At 44.8% G+C, this 15,863-nt stretch overlaps 2 protein-coding genes across 2 annotated transcripts; one reads left to right on the top strand and one right to left on the bottom strand.

Annotated features, from left to right (window-relative positions):
• The first annotated feature begins 370 nt into the window (after positions 1-370).
• On the top strand, positions 371-3,041 carry LOC141025336 (uncharacterized). Its single transcript, XM_073500641.1, has 3 exons — positions 371-479; positions 749-1,870; positions 2,833-3,041. Coding segments are annotated over exons 2-3 (1,122 nt in total). The 5' UTR covers positions 371-479; positions 749-750; the 3' UTR covers positions 2,835-3,041.
• An 11,604-nt stretch (positions 3,042-14,645) lies between these two features.
• Positions 14,646-15,494, bottom strand: LOC109783126 (uncharacterized). The gene is made up of 2 exons (XM_040393967.1): positions 15,103-15,494; positions 14,646-15,003 (listed from the first exon to the last, which is right to left on the bottom strand). Exons 1-2 carry the CDS (start codon positions 15,262-15,264, stop codon positions 14,956-14,958), a joined length of 210 nt encoding a protein of 69 aa, XP_040249901.1. The 5' UTR covers positions 15,265-15,494; the 3' UTR covers positions 14,646-14,955.
• Positions 15,495-15,863: the final 369 nt, after the last annotated feature.

A 15,863-nucleotide genomic window follows, 5' to 3' on the forward strand; every position in this document is an offset into this window, starting at 1 on the left:
TAGATCATCTTTAACAAGACGCCCTGATAGTGACATAATCCTACGGTTCGGGAGGGGACCATTCCAGCGCTCTGGCCGGTCGACCGGCGCAGAGTAGCGCTCCTGCGCCCACCAAAATATGAACCGTCTCGGTCGAGAAGCAGACCAGACAGATCAGCGGTGAGCCCTAGCTCCCCTCTCCACCCCGGACGAGACTTGCATGCTCCCCCGGTGTGTGCCCATCCGTGCTCCCGTGCACGTGTCTTGATTTGATTGAAACAAAATAAGGACCGGCCCCACCCCCTTAAAATCAGGAGGGGAGATGATTAGATTAGAAAAGAAAAGAAAAACAGCCGTGGGATGAAGTGGGAATACGGATGAGCCGGATCCACCCGCCCCTACCCGCCGCCGTCTTGCCGAAGGGCGAGCGTGACACGTGATACGCGACGCCCAGCTCTGCTCGGCTCCGGGGCTGACAGCGGACGCGGCTCGGCACCTAGGTGCGTCTCTCTCTCTCCCTCTCTCTAGCAAAATGGGCTATGATTGCGGCGGAAAGGATTAGCCCTATGCGTAGCCGCTGTTTTGATTCACCAAGACGACGCAAACCCTAATTCGGTCACGGTTTAGCCGTCACCCCTCAGACGATGCGATGTGTACACGAGCTGCTCTATTTCTTGATCCATCCTCGTGCCTTGTACTAGTACGTTTGTTCCGAATTGGTAGAGTGTTTCACCTGCTGTTTGCTCACACGGCTGAGCTGAACTCGCAGGTATGTCTACTTCCCGATCTGCAGAAGAAACCTCCCAGGTGGCAATTGCTTTTTTGGACAGTGATGATGATGAGGGCAAGGCCCCATTATCCTTCGAGAGGGCAAATACGACTGTCAGTACTGTGAAAGACATACCTTCCATTGTGAATCCTGATATTTTCGGCAACATTGGTGACGATGCCCCATTATCCTTTAGGAGGGCTGGTGAAGAACATGGGCCCCAGTTATCCTTCAAGATGGCAAGTATCTCCGTACTGAAGAACAGGCGCTCATTTGTGAGTCCTGATACTTTCGGCAACATTGGTGACAATGCCCCATTATCCGTCAGGAGGGCTGGCGAAGAACATGGGCCCTGGTTATCCTTCAAGAGGGCAAGTACCTCTGTACTGAAGAACAAACGCTCATTTGTGAATCCTGATATTTTCGGCAACATTGGTGACAATGCCCCATTATCCTTTAGGAGGGATGGTGAAGAACATGGGCCCAGGTTATCCTTCAAGAGGGCAATTACCTCTGTCAAGAACAGGCACTCATTTGTGAATCCTGATATTTGTGCCCCATTATCCTTCAGGAGTGCTGGTGAAGAACATGGGCCCTTGTTATCCTTCGAGAGGGCAAGTACCTCTGTGCAGGACCGGCCCTCGGTTGTGAATCCTACTTTGTTTGACAAGTATGATGTCAAGGCCCCATTATCGTTCAGGAGGGCAACTACCTCTGTGAAGAACACGCCCTCGGTTACAAATCCTGTTATTGACAATGATGATGACGAGGCCCCATTACTTTCCTTCGAGCAAAAAAGTGAAGATCATGCCAAATCAGGGAGTGGAAATGGTGGATCACAAGGTGGAAGACCCAAGAAGAAATATAAGAGCATCACATCGATACTAAGCACTGAAGAAACCATGGAACAGAAAGCATCAAATCAAGGACAACAATACTCAATCTCAAGGTGCATGGAGGTGTTGCATGGCATGGATGATGTATCCGACGAGATCAAGGTCCTTGCCTCCGATGTTTTGAAGGATGCATCAAGTCGAGAGTTTTTTCTATGCTATGAATCAAGACTCCGTGGTTTGTGGTTGAAGAAGGAAGTGGCTAAACTTGGCACTCAATTGCCTCCATGTAAGTGATGCTGCCTTTGCCTTCAACTCTATTTCTTCTTGCTAGCCAATGGCTATGTGTGTGTGCTTGACTGAATCTGGATATTAATTTGTACCAATATATCAAATACCATCTTATATATATGCACAACTTGGTGAAAATAGAGGTTTTATGAATATGTAGTATATACATGCTTGTTTTTTGTGGATGTGCTACGATTAATTTTGTTGCATTTCCTTTAACAATTGGAAGTTTTAATCATGCGTGCTAGTCCTATTAATTAATTTATCTGTCAGAGTTCTGCTAGGGTATCTGATGAGATCATTGTGTGATGATAATGTTGTACAGTTTCTAAGTTCAGTTACCGACGAGACATCCAGATTTTCTGTTGTTGGTATTCGTCGAAATATAGTTCCATTTTCTGTAACACATAGGCGAGCAAATATCATGACATCTTCATTTTCAATTGATTTGTGCCACGATCCATTTTAAATATTTTATAGATGTGCATCAGGGCAATCCTTCCATTATTATTTGATATGACTGTTGAAGTGTTGATGCTGCTCATAACTGTATGGTTTTCCATTGGAAAGTTCCACACACTGGATTCAGAATCTTATTTTTTTCACACATGTAGTAGCCAAGGTGTGAATCTGACATGCTCCTGTGGATGCCAGCACATGTTGTACAGAATGTGATTTTTCCTTTTTCTCGGGTTCCTAAGATAAAAGCAACACTATTCACTCTAACCCGAGTTTCATTTTCCCTGATGTGGTGTTAAGGGTCTGGTTTGGTAAAGGGGATGCAATCTGCCAACCTATATATGTTGATATGAATGGCAGCTTCCTTAAAATTTTAAGGCCTACAATCGTACAAAACTAGATTTATTAACTTGAGAACTGACACTTATGCAAAGAAGTTGCATTTATGCTTTTTTTTTGCTTAACTGAGCCTAATGAGTGTATCATATGTTCATACTGCAGGATAGAGTGCAGGAGCATGCTGTCAATCTCAAGTGCTTTTTGGCTCATGAGTTCAAGTCTTTGTGCGAATGTGGGACTGATTAGAAGATATGTTCTGTAGATTTATCAGCATAGTTATCTTCAACAAAAAAGTGGATTATGTTACTTCTGTTTGTGGATATGGTTGCCTGCGGTTTCTGGCTATAGTTTGATCTGGAGTATGTGTTCTACTCGCTGCTTTATTGTGTGCTCGGTTCACTAGCTCGCTTCGAAGTTCAGTACTCTGCTCGTATCAGAGATGAACTAGCACCGCTCTCTCTATCATCCAAAATTTTAACCAAGGGAAGAACTAGGCCCGTACTAGTGAACTAAGTATTCAGTTCAGACTATTCAGTGCTCAGTTGGTACCAGAGATACTAAGCTACCAATGGTATGTTAGGTTCAAGTGAGCTATACTACATTCCAACGGAGAACGTCTAATTCACAGCGGTGTTTTGGCTCCTAGGTGCATATGCACCCATTGTCTAAATACACATTTTGAAAAGTTGAAAAATTCGGAATAAAAATCCGGCGGGTATATCTGGACATTCTATGTGCGTGCACAAAGTTTCGGTGAAAAACGACTTTTTTGTGGTTTGTGTAAAAAAGATAAAGAAATGCCTCGTGAATAGTTATAATGAAGCATCCGAAATTGACTTTTTTACACAAGCCACAAAAAACCTCGTTTTTTACCGAAAACTTTGTGCACGCACATAGAATGTCCGGATATACACACGGGATTTTTGTTCGAAATTTGTCAAATTTTCAAAATGTGTATTTAGACAATGGGTCTATATGCACCTAGGATCATAGCCAATTTCCGTAATTCACACCCATACTCTCTTTTTTTTTGTTTGCGGGAACACACCCATACACTCTCACTTGCCTCCGCCTCTTAATTTACTTTTTTGTTGGCCCAACATACTCTTAATTTGTCATGGAACGAAAACAAAGTCATGTGCCGAAAACCTATACATAGCTTTCCTGGATGTTTGTGTGGTTGCGAAACCATGATCGCAGCCCACATTGCCGTCTCCAAGCTTGACTGGGAAGGTATCATCATCTTGGTGGATATATTTCTTCAGGTTGTCCTCTGTGTACTGCACTGAAAGTACTGTTGGGAGAGAAAAGGAGTGAGGGCATGGCAGAACACATTATCATGTCATGATGAGTAACAAGCTGTACGTTTAAACGTACCAGCAACAATATCAAGCAGCAGATGACATGTTAGATATATGAATTTATCTATTCATCAACTAATTAGGGTGATCCTAGAGTAGACAGAGTAGCATTATTATAGGGTAGGACATGTTATATTTAAACCTGGACCTGCAAAATGCAATGACATGATAGATCAAATAAATTAAGGCAAACCTGCATATAGGAAAAACAAGCACATCAACATAGCCAATCGCACCCTCCTGTAGCTTTACATATCTTGGCTGTGTGAAACGACCATATTGGGGAAATCTGGTGAAAGAGGGGAGGAGGAATAAACCTGAAGCACCAACCACAACAAACAAGATCACCAGGGGAACAACTAAACAAAATTTGATTTATAGAATGCAGTGGCATGGTGATCCAGAACTGAGAGCTAAGATATCCACGCCATGCCCCCTTGAGGCTGTGTTCGGTTGAGAGGAATTTGGCAGGGATTGAAGTGGATTTAATCCTCTACAAGTCAAAACCTCCCCAAATCCCCTCCAATCCTCTTGTGGAGGGGTGTAACCGAACAAGGCCTGATATAGTTCAATCTTCACTTCCTAGGTCAATCTGTAGTGATGAACACTTGAAAACATTGTTTAACCTATAAGCTTTTTTCCTCACTTGTCAAGCAGATTTGAAAATGTAAAGGTGAAAAGATCAAGGAGAAAAACAGGGATTAAGTAAGTACCCAAAAATAAATGGATTTCACTAAGTTAGTTCATAGCATATGTTATTGCTTAATTACCATCTGCAGTTATTTTAACTAATTACCTTGCTATCTTCAACACCTCATAATAGCTAATGGCTTATTGAGACGCCATCAGATACTATATGATCCGAATAAAAAAAGCAAGTCACCTCAGAGTTGCCTGCCATGAAGAGTAATAAAAGAAGTACTCCCTCTGCCTAATATAAATTGCTAGTAGCTTGTATCATTAGTAGTCATATCTTGTGATATAACTTGCGTAAGCTTGCATTGCTTACTTGTGCTTGCTTCTATCATTCATTTTCATATCTCTGTAAACTTGTATTGCCTACTTGTGATTCTTAGTTTCCTTAAGTGCATAGCTTGTTTAGAATAAGTTGTTGATGCACTTAGTTGAGCTTGTATATTTAGGATTTGTGCTTGAAAAGTATTCACCTAGTTTATTTTCATTAGGATAAAGCCAAATCGTAAAAGTTTATAAAGCCCACATTCACCCCTTTAGGCGACACCTGAGTACTTTCACCTTCTCAGCGCAAGCATTTGTTACAGAGCGTCCCCGGTTTCTGGTGTGGTTTTCTTTTCTTTCAGGCTTTTCTCGTTTGCACATATTAAAGAACCATGGCCACTTTTTACGAAAAAAATCTTGAACCATATTTGAAATGGCAAACATTTTTTTAACACCATAACATTTTTCTAAACTTTCATGGACATTTTTAAAACTCAGTGGTCATTTTTTGGTTTAAAACATGTACTTTTTTAAAAGAAAAGAAAACCCAAAATAAAAGAAATGTTAAAAAGAAAACCCTAAAAATAATAATGAGCAAAATATAAATAATAAAACAAAAAACCCATAATAATAAGTAAACAGTAGATAAGCAACACGAAAAAAAGGAAACCGAATGACCTGTTTAGAACCTTCTAGAACCTATCGAAACCAGGAAAACGTTTTGTCGGTTTGGCCAATTTTACTGGTGTACACTATCACTCAGAGTATAAGCAGTTAAGGCTCTCTTTGGATTGGAGGATTTTTGTGGAATTTTGGATTTGAATCCTAAGGAAAACCTTTGAATCATAGGATTGGAGTTCCTAAATTCTTATGGAATTTCCTATCATTCCATGGTTATTTTTTTTAACACAGTACAGACACAAGCGCTCATATACACGCACATACACTCACCCCTATGAACGTACACACGCACACCCTACCCCTATGAGCACCTTTGAAAGACTGAGCCAGCATATCATCTCGAAATTTACGAAGTCACCGTAGGCACTTCGTCGTCGACGGGAACGTCTCCTCTCACTGAATGCGCATCATCGAAAATGCTGAAATAAATCCAGGAATAAATGCAAGCACCAGGACTTGAACCCTGCTGGTCTGGGGATATCACAGTCCCTCTAACCATCCAACCACAGATTGGTTCACATTCCATAGGTATATGGACATGAGCTCAAATCTCTTTTAATTTCTTTGGAGAAGCCCAATGCATCTTCACACACTGTCTCCCTATTCTCTCTTCTCGATCCTCTAAAGCTCCTGTGTTCTTTCCCCGTGCACCATCCATTTTAACACTTATTGCAAGATTCCTGTGTTTTAGCATCCCACAGGATTTCACGACATGTGACATCTCAATCATGCGTTTCCTGTGTTTTTTTTCATCTCAAAAAAATATTGCAATTTCTTTTGGAGGGGTATATGGCGCTAGGCCTAGTTGGCCCATCTACAACGGCCGAGGTCAGGGTCCAGGGCTGGTTATCACCGGGCGTTTCCTCAAAAAAAAGAGGTTATCGCCGGGGCGTGCGCACTCGGGACTCTCGAGCCGGATCGGAGACAGAGAACGTACCTGAATTCAGAGACCCGCGATCCCGGCCGACTCGGTACCAGGATGAGAGGTGATAAATAACCCCGCCCCCGCTCTATGTTCACCACAATCCAACAGACGATCCATAGATAGCTTTAGCTTGGAGAGAGGTGAAGGAAGGTAGATCAAGGAGGCGATGGACTCCAGCAAGTCGGATCTCGCGGAATCGAAGCCTGCGGTGACGGTAGTCGAGAAGGCGCCGGAGGCTGGAGCCAGCGACGAGGGGAGAGTGATCGTCTTCAAGAATGGGAAGAAGATGGAGCTGGTCAGCCAGAAGTGCATCTACTCGCTCATGGCGCTCCCGCCCCGCAAGCCCATCCGCCCGGTTGACCACGAGCTTATCGACAGCTTGACCACACTCGACCCTGAGTTCCGCGAGGCTTATCGCCGTTCTGCTGTCTCCCTCTTCAAGTCCCTGCAGGCGGCGCGGGACTGCGAGGAAGACATCCTTCGGCAGTATGAAGCCACGGGACAGGCTTTTGTTGAGTATGAAGAGGACGACGCCGACGATATGCCACGGGACAGGCCTTCGTTGAGTATGACGACGACCACGATGATGATGAAGACGATGACAAGGAGCTCTAGATTTTTTTTTTTGAAACAAGACAAAAAATTTACCATTTTCATTGATTAAAAGAGAAGGTTTAAGACAAATGACCGCAAAACGGGATACAAATATCTACTCTCGCGGTATTACAATACTCAAGTGGATGACTCCGGCAATAGATCTGTGTTACTGATGTATCGTTGTTATTATCTGCTGTAGTTGTTCATGGGACTCTGTTGTAGTTTGTTTAAAAAAGATTATAAAATACATTTTGCTACGCACTATTATGCAATTATGCGTGCTGGCCCCACGTGTCCACCGGCTCATGCAAGACTGAACCGGGCCCAACAGGGCTTCAGCTTGAAATGTGCATGAACTAGCTTGCATTCATATCAAAACTGAAACATAAAATACACCATGATCCTTTGAAAGACTTGTCCGAGTATACCACGGGTTGAAAGAGAACACATAGCGACATTGCCGATAGTTGAACATTGTTGCTGTCAGTTCAGCATCGGTTCGCTGACATCAGGTGCCCACAAAAACCAACGAAACGAGAATTAGAAATGCATCCAGAGATGGAACTTTGATAGCATTATTATTTGTGCAACTAAAAAACATGCCACGGGCTCATAACCTTCGAACAGCAAAATCCTTTCACATAACGGCTCCCATGTCAAAGTACTGAGCCAACAACGAAGCCACTGACGGTCACTGCTTTTTCCCGATTCCGTGAGACGTGTTGTAGACACCACGACCCTGTTCACACAACAAGATACAAGTCACAAGCTAAACGGAGACAAGAACAGAAAAAACAGTTACAATCATGATTTTTTTGCGGATGAGTTACAATCATGATCATGAACAGACAAAGCTCCAAACTTACAATCATGAATAGGCTCGATGCAACGAGTGCAAGGGGGATGCCGACAGAGGTGATCGCATCGTAGCGCCCTTTCAGGTGAGTGTGCTTGCTCAAGCTCTGGAAATACTGCTGCTTAAAAAGCCTCTCACGTGGCAAAAACGGCGATTCTGTCATCTGCATTGGTGCATCACAAGAAAAGAAACTAAGGGCGTGTTCAGGAGCCCTCTGCCTTCTGAAATCCTCGTATCCAGCCTTGGAGTCCAGCCGAACGGTTCCAATCCTGGTTATTGGGCCGAGAAGCTGGCTCTGGACTACATGCAAAATTGACGGAGTCGCAGAGCTTGGAAAAGCTGGCTCCATGAAAACTGGGAAGCGAGAGTTGGCTCAGTTTACAACTGATTGCCACCGTGAAGTGACCGTAGGTACCGCTTCGAGGCAGCGCTCGTCTCCTCCCTCGACTCGATCCACTGCTCCCCTGTTCCCTTCCACGCTCGCGACGAACCCTAGCGCGCCGCCACGACCACCCAACCGGCGCGGGAACCGGCGACCGCCCTCCCCACCGCCGCGCTCGCCCTCCTCCGCCTCCCTTCTGACCGGAACTCGACCCCGCCGTCCCCGACCGGAGCTCTTCCCCGCCGCGCCGACCGAAGTTCTTCGAAGCCGTCCCCGACCGGAGATCGACCCCGCCGTCCCCAACGACCGGAGCACGCAGGCTGCGTCGACGAGCTTGTCCCCGACCTCCTTCTCTGCCTCCTCGAGTACCTCGTCCGTGTCTCTGAAGAAAAAAAATCAAATTCATTTCACAGTAGCCCACGTATGCCCATGCCGAAGAGAAAGGAGGCCTGCTAAAATGGGCCGAATAAGCACCTTCTGGCCTTTTGGCCTCATCGATCGCTGCCTGCGAGAAGTTGCCGCGCCGAACAGATCGGTAGCTCCAGGAGTTTAGGAGCAATTTGATAAAATGGCACACTTTTTCTCGTACTTTGATCCAATGGAACACCTTTCTTTTTATTGGATTAAACAACACACTTTTGAATTCATAGCCGGATAAAATGACACAAACTGAGTTTTTTTCTTCTTTTTCAAGCCTGGGCACACAAGTCATAATATTTTGGACTATTTTACCCTTTCTGACTGGTCAACTGGTTCGGAGCCAAGCACAGCTATGAATCCTCGCCGCTACTGGTTCGGTGTGCTTCCTCCCCACAGCTATGAATCCTTGCCGCTACTCCCCGGCGCCACCACCTCACCGCGCCGCGCCCGTTCCTGTGGAGGACGCTCTGATGTCCGCCGCACTCCGGCCGCTCCCTTGGCGTGTCGGAGAAGAAGGGCGCCGCCGTCCACCACGCTCCGGCCGCTCCCTCGCCATGTGGGAGAAGAAGGGTGCCGCCACTTCAAGTTCCCTGCAGCGCGTCGTAGTCCAGGTCCCTCGCTGGACGTGTTCGAGTCCTGACTGTAGCGCGTGTTCGTAGCTGCTCGCTGTTGTAGTTGGCTGTAGCTGCTCGCCGCTGTAGTGCTAGCTTTAGCAGTCTAGCTAATGAAACTCATGCCGCAGGCCTGAATTTAGCTTTTAATTTTGATTGCTCGTTCAGCTGTCTAAAAGCTACGGATGCTTCTTCCTGTGAAGAAATTCAGCTTGTATTGATGCCCGGTCCTGAAGAAATTTAGCTTTAATTACATGCTTATTGAATCGAATTAGAAGGAGAGAGGGAGATATATATATAGCGAGAGATGAAGGGAGAGACGGGATGGGACGAAACCTGTGAGTCTCCTCCGGATCGTTCGTCTCTGTTTTGATCGTTCCTCTGGATCGTCTCGTCTCCTCTGATCTTTTTTGGCGATAGTCTCCTCTCCTCTGTTTCAATCGAACCGGTTGACCAGACAGAAGGGCAAATTCGTCCAAAGTATTATGACGTGTGGGCTCAGACTTGGAAAAGGAGGAAAAACTCAGTTTGTGCCATTTTATCCAGCTATGAATGAAAAGTGTGCTATTTAATCTAATAAAAAGAAAGGCGTGCCATTGGATCAAAGTACGAGGAAAAGTGTGTCATTTTATCAAATTGCTCTTTATGTGGGAAGCTGGCGGCTGGATTTGGGTGACGGATTTGAGGATTTTGCGGCCGTGGGCAACTACCGAACACGCCCTAAGACTGCATGTGGCAAGGTGAAAAAAAAAGAGGGGCAAATCTTCGGAAAGAACTGAGCAGTGTAAGGGTTTTATATAATCATTGATATGAAGGGCTGGGCTGTATGGTGTAAACATAAGAAATGTAATAAGGAATCAGCACTGTTGGTCTTTGGCCTCAAATCGCTCTACTGACTTAACTTTGAAGTTTTAAAAAAACTTCTATTAGTTCCTAATTGCTCTACTTGGCACACAGTAGAAACAGTACCCTACCTCAGCACCTCCCCACAACCACACCCCAACATTTTTTGAATGTTGCTAATCTTGTTCAAATGTCCCCTTTTGGCACATAAGCGCATCATCTCCAGGTGCATCAAATTTGATAATTTGTATGGCATCAACAGTGTGCCCTTGAGTGAAGTAACTTATTGCAAAAGTATCACCGAGACAGCAAACATGCAACCTACATAAAGTAGAGCAAGGAAAGCAAGGTAATGTGTCTATATTAACAGAGAGATGGTAGTCTTACAAGCTGAATCACAGAGCACAGCCATCGGTTGAAATCAAAGTCTAACATGCTCCAAAAGGCGTGTCATCTCCAAAACAGAGGCATAGTCCGTCGGATCATCATGGATCATATGTATAGGCGGTAGCTGCGGCTGGCGGTGTCACGTCTACAGACGATGGATAGTGAAAGAGAGGCGGTGCCTTGCCTTAAAATTGAAGGCGTGGATGCCACCTACGTGGATGTTCGTGTGGTTGCGAAACCATGACTAGTTCATGGTGAAGGAGACCCTCTTGTCGGTTCCAAGCATGAAGCGACTGTCGCAGCCGACGGTGCCGTCTCCAAGCTTGACTGAGAAGGTATCATCATCTTGGTGTATTTCTTGCTTTGTATTTGTTGCATTGGTTTAACCTCATTGTGTCAATTTGTTCGAGTGAGAGCTCATGAGCTTGTTACTCTTGGAGCCACCGCTCCTAGACAGTTTGGTGGATTGTTGTCGGTGACCCATTTATGGAGATTGTGAAGAGGCCCGAGTTAATTTCGTTGGGTTTGTGAAGTGGTTCTGGAGCTTGCCATCTTCAGAGTGAAGGAAGAAGCTAGCCATATCACACGTTATGGTGATATCTCAAGGAGAGGAAAGTGAGACTTTGTGGTGTTGGTGTGCCTACGTGGTAACACCCACCCGACCAACGGAGACTATTGTATCGGTGGATACTTGAACTCCGCGAACATATGCATTGTGTCTTGTCTCTTTACTTTTCGCAATTCATACTTTCTACTATTGATATAACTTATGCCTAATATGGATTGCTAGCTTGTATCATTCATTATCGTATCTTTTGATATAACTTGTGTAAGCTTGTATTGCTTACTTGTGCTTGCTTTTATCATTCATTTCCATGTCTATGTAAACTTGTATTGCCTACTTCGGATTCCTAGTTTCCGTAAGTGCATATCTTTTTGAGAATAAGTTGTTGATGTACTTAGTTGAGCTAGTCTATTTAGGATTTGTGCTTGAAAAGTATCCGCATAGTTTAATTTTCGCATTAGGATAAAGCCAAATCCGTAAAATTTTATAAAACGCCTATTCACCCCCTTTAGGTGACAGAGTACTTTCAGCATTTTAGCGCATGCGTTCGTTACGGAGCGTCCTCTCTCCGGTGTGGTTTTCTTTTCTTCAGGTTTTTCTTGCTTGCACATATATAGAAAACCATAGCCATTTTTTTAGGGAAATTTTTTTGAATTATATTTGAAATGGCGAAACTTAGTGGACATTTTTTTAGTGAAGAACATAAACTTTTTTAAATAAAAGAAAACCCCGAAGAAAAAATATGAAAAAGAAAATCAGAAAAATAATAATGAGCAAAATGTAAATAGTAAAACAAAAAAAACCCATAATATAAGAAGTAAACCAGTAGATAAGCAACATGAAAGAAAGGAAAACAAATGACCTGTTTAGGACCTTCTAGAACCTATATAAACCAGGTAAACATTTTGTCGGGTTGACTGGCTGACCAACATTCCGTTGGTCCGATGGCAACATTTAGTGGCAATGAGTGACAAATTTTACTGGTGTACACTACCACTTAAAGTATAACCGGTTAAGGTCCCTTTGGATTGAAGAATTTTTGTGGAATTTTGGATTTGAATCCTAAGGAAGACCATTGAATCATAGGATTGTAGTTCTTAAATTCCTATGGAATCCATTTCCATGCCCCTCATTCCATAGGTATATCAACATAAGCTCAAACCCCTTTTAATTTTTCTTTGGAGAAGCCCGATGCATCTTCACACACTATCTCCCTGTTCTCTCTTCTCGATCCTCTAAAGCTCCTGTGTTTTCCCCGTGCACCATCCATTGACACTCATTGTACGATTCTGCGTTTTGGCATTCCACGGGATTTTATGTGAAAGGAGACGTTCCCGTCGACTACGACAACGTCTGTGGCGATTTCGTCGATCTCAAGATGATGTCCTGCCTTAGTCTTTCGGATGTACTCATAAAGGTAGGGTGTGCGTGCGTGCATTCACGGGTGCTGTATGTGGGTATGTATGAGCGCCTGCGTCTATATCGTGTTCAAAAAAATCCTGCATTTTTCTATCTTTTTTTTTGAGAATCACGTTTTTCTATCTATATATCTTCATATTACAAATTTTTTGTAAGAGGCATGGCGGTAAGCCCAGTTGGCCCACAACGGCCGAGGTCAGGGTCCAGGGGGAGAGCTCCTAAAGGGCGCCTTCAGCGCCCGTTTGAGGTACTGGCGCCAACGCGCCCTCGAACTAGGCCGGCCCAAGTCGCCTCGTTCGCATCTCCCGGGTAGATCGCCTCGTTCGCTGCTCGCGCACAGATCGTCTCATTCCGTCGATCGCGGTTGATCGGTCGACAGTTGACCGGTCAACCGTTGACTCTTGAAAAAGGAAAATATCGAAAAATCCGAAAAAATTAAAAATCTCGCAAATTCGAAAATGTTCATGAATGAAAGAAAAGTTCACAAACTTAAAAAAAATAGTTCACGAATTTCTAAAAAATGTTCATCCATCAAGAAAAGTTCATCAATTTTAGAAAAAGTTCATCGAATTTGATAAAAAGGTTCACCGGTTTGAAAAAAGTACATTGGTTTTGAAAAAAAAGTACGCAAAATTCAAAAAAAGTTCACGAATTTAACAACCAGTTCATCGAATTGGAAAAAAAGTTCACCGACTTCAAAAAAAGTTCATCGAATTTAAAAAAAGTTCACCGATTTTGAAAAAAAGTTCACCGGTTTCTAAAAAACGTTCATCCAATTAGAAAAAAAAATCATTCAGAAAATCCGGTGAACATTTTGCGTCGAATTAGAAAAAGAGAAAAGAAGAAGAAGAAATAAAACGAAAATAAAAAAAGAACTGGCAAGAATAAAAGAGGGAAGAAGTTACGCAGTATCACGGAAAGTTTAGTGGCTGGGGTTGTTAGTGCGTTTTGTACTGAATCCCGGCGGCGCGGGTTCGAATCCTACCTGGGCCTTTCCCTTTTTGCGCTCCATAAAACTGAAATGGGCTGGCCCATCGTGGAGGCGGGGGTATGCGCCCTGTACTAATAAACCTATATCGGGCACTGAGGGCGCCGTATAGGATTTGCGGTCTAGGGGCGTGCGCAATCCGGACTCCCGAGCCGGATCAGAGACAGAGAACGCAACTGAGAGTTCAAAGACCCGCGATCCCGGCCGACTCGGTACCCGGATGAGAAGCTATAAATAACCCCGTTCCCGCTTAGTTCACCACAATCAAACAGCCTCCGCCACACATCGACATCCATAGATAGCTTGGAGGCGATGGACTTCAGCAAGTCGGATCTCGCGGAATCGAAGGGTGCGGTGACGGAAGCCGAGAAGGCGCCGGAGGCTGGAGCCAGCGAGAAGGGGAGAGTGATCGTCTTCAAGAACGGGAAGAAGATGGAGCTGGTCAGACAGGAGTACATCAACTCGCTCATGGCGCTCCCGCCCCGCAAGCCCATCCGCCCGGTCGACCACGAGCGTATCGACAGCTGGACCGCCGTCGACCCTGAGATCCGGGAGGCTTACCGCCGTTCCGCCGTCACCCTCTTCAAGTCCCTGCAGGCGGCGCGGGACTGCGAGGACGACATCCTTCGGCAGTATGAAGCCACGGGACAGGCCTTTGTTGAGTATAAAGAGGACAACGAGGACGATGATAAAGTCGTGGGACAGGCCTTTGTCGAGTATGACGACGATGACGATGACAAGGAGCTCTAGATCTAGTTACTGATGTTATCGTTAACTGCTGTAGTTGTTGATGGGACTCTGTTGTGTATGTAAAAAACGTTCTTATATTATAGGACGGAGGGAGTAGTTGTTTAAAAAAGATTATGAAATATATTTTGAACTGCTTAAACGTCATATATTTGGTGTCCACAGGCTCATGCAAGACTGAACTGGGCCCAACAGCGCTTCAGCTTGAAATGTGCATGAACTAGCTTGCAAACAGATCGAACATAAAATACACCATGATCGCCTGAAAGACTTGTATAGTATACCACAGGTTAAAAGAGAACACATAGCAACATTGCCGATAATTGAACATTGTTGCTGCCAATTCAGCATCGGTTCGCTGACACCAGGTGCCCGCAAGAACCAACGAAAGGAGAACTAGAAATCCATCCACAGATGGAACTTTACTGTAGCTTTATTTGTGCAACTTAAATAGACGTTACGGGCTCATAACCTTCGAACAGCAAAATCCTTTCAAAGAACCGCTCCCATGTCAAAGTACCGACCCAGCAGCGAAGCCACTGACGGTCACTCCTTTTTCCCGATTCCGTGAGACATGTTGTAGACACCACGACCCTGTTCACACAACAAGATACGGGTCACCGGCTAAACGGAAACAAGAGCAGAAAAAACAATTACAATCATGATCGTGAACACATAAAGCTCCAAACTTACAATCATGAACAGGCTCAAGGCAGCGAGCGCAAGGGGGATGCCGACGGAGGTGATCGCATCGTAACGCCCTTTCAGATGAGTGTGCTTGCTCAAGCTCTGGAAATACTGCTGCTCCTTAAAAAGCCTCTCACGCGGCAAAAACGGTGGTTCTGTCATCTGCATTAGTGCATCACAAGAAAAGAAACTAAGACTGCATGTGGCAAGGTGGAAAAAAAGAGAGTGGCAAATCTTTGGAGAGAACTGAGCAGTGTAAACGGGTATATATAATCATTGATATGAAGGGCTGGGCTGTAAGATGTAAACATAGAAATATAATCGAGAATCAGCACTGGATTGTTGGCCTCTGGCCTTAAATCGCTCTGCTGACTTAACTTTTACTCCGTAAATCTTAAAAAAACTTCTATTAGTTCTTAATCGCTTTCCTCGGTGTTAGTTGTATAGGTCAAACCCCCTGACCCAGCTCTCTAGCACGTCCTCGTGCATGATCCTACGATCACCCGCACGATCTCACCGGCGCGCTGCGCCCCCCTCTGTACATGTAAACCTATATATACATGCGATCATACGCAGGCACCACTCAAGGTGGCAAGCCCATTCATTCACTTCTCCATATGGTATCAGACGCTGGATATTTCTTCCGTCTCTAGACCTCTTCCGCTGCCCTCTCTCCTCCCCAACTGCCTCCCGTCGCCATGTCGACTCCACCACCTCCCCCACCTCCCCGTCCCGGCCACGGCACTCCGCGGACGCCGGTCACGCCG

This window comes from Aegilops tauschii, chromosome 6 (genome assembly GCF_002575655.3).
Source record: "Aegilops tauschii subsp. strangulata cultivar AL8/78 chromosome 6, Aet v6.0, whole genome shotgun sequence".
In the NCBI taxonomy this organism is placed as follows: domain Eukaryota; kingdom Viridiplantae; phylum Streptophyta; class Magnoliopsida; order Poales; family Poaceae; genus Aegilops; species Aegilops tauschii.

Bases quoted from the DNA above. Each gene is read 5' to 3' on its own strand.
- LOC141025336 (XM_073500641.1), top strand. From the start codon at position 751: ATGTCTACTTCCCGATCTGCAGAAGAAACCTCCCAGGTGGCAATTGCT.
- LOC109783126 (XM_040393967.1), bottom strand. From the start codon at position 15,264: ATGCAGATGACAGAACCACCGTTTTTGCCGCGTGAGAGGCTTTTTAAG. The intron at 15,004-15,102 runs GTAAGTTTGGAG...TTGTGTGAACAG, and splicing joins CCTTGAGCCTGTTCATGATT to GGTCGTGGTGTCTACAACAT.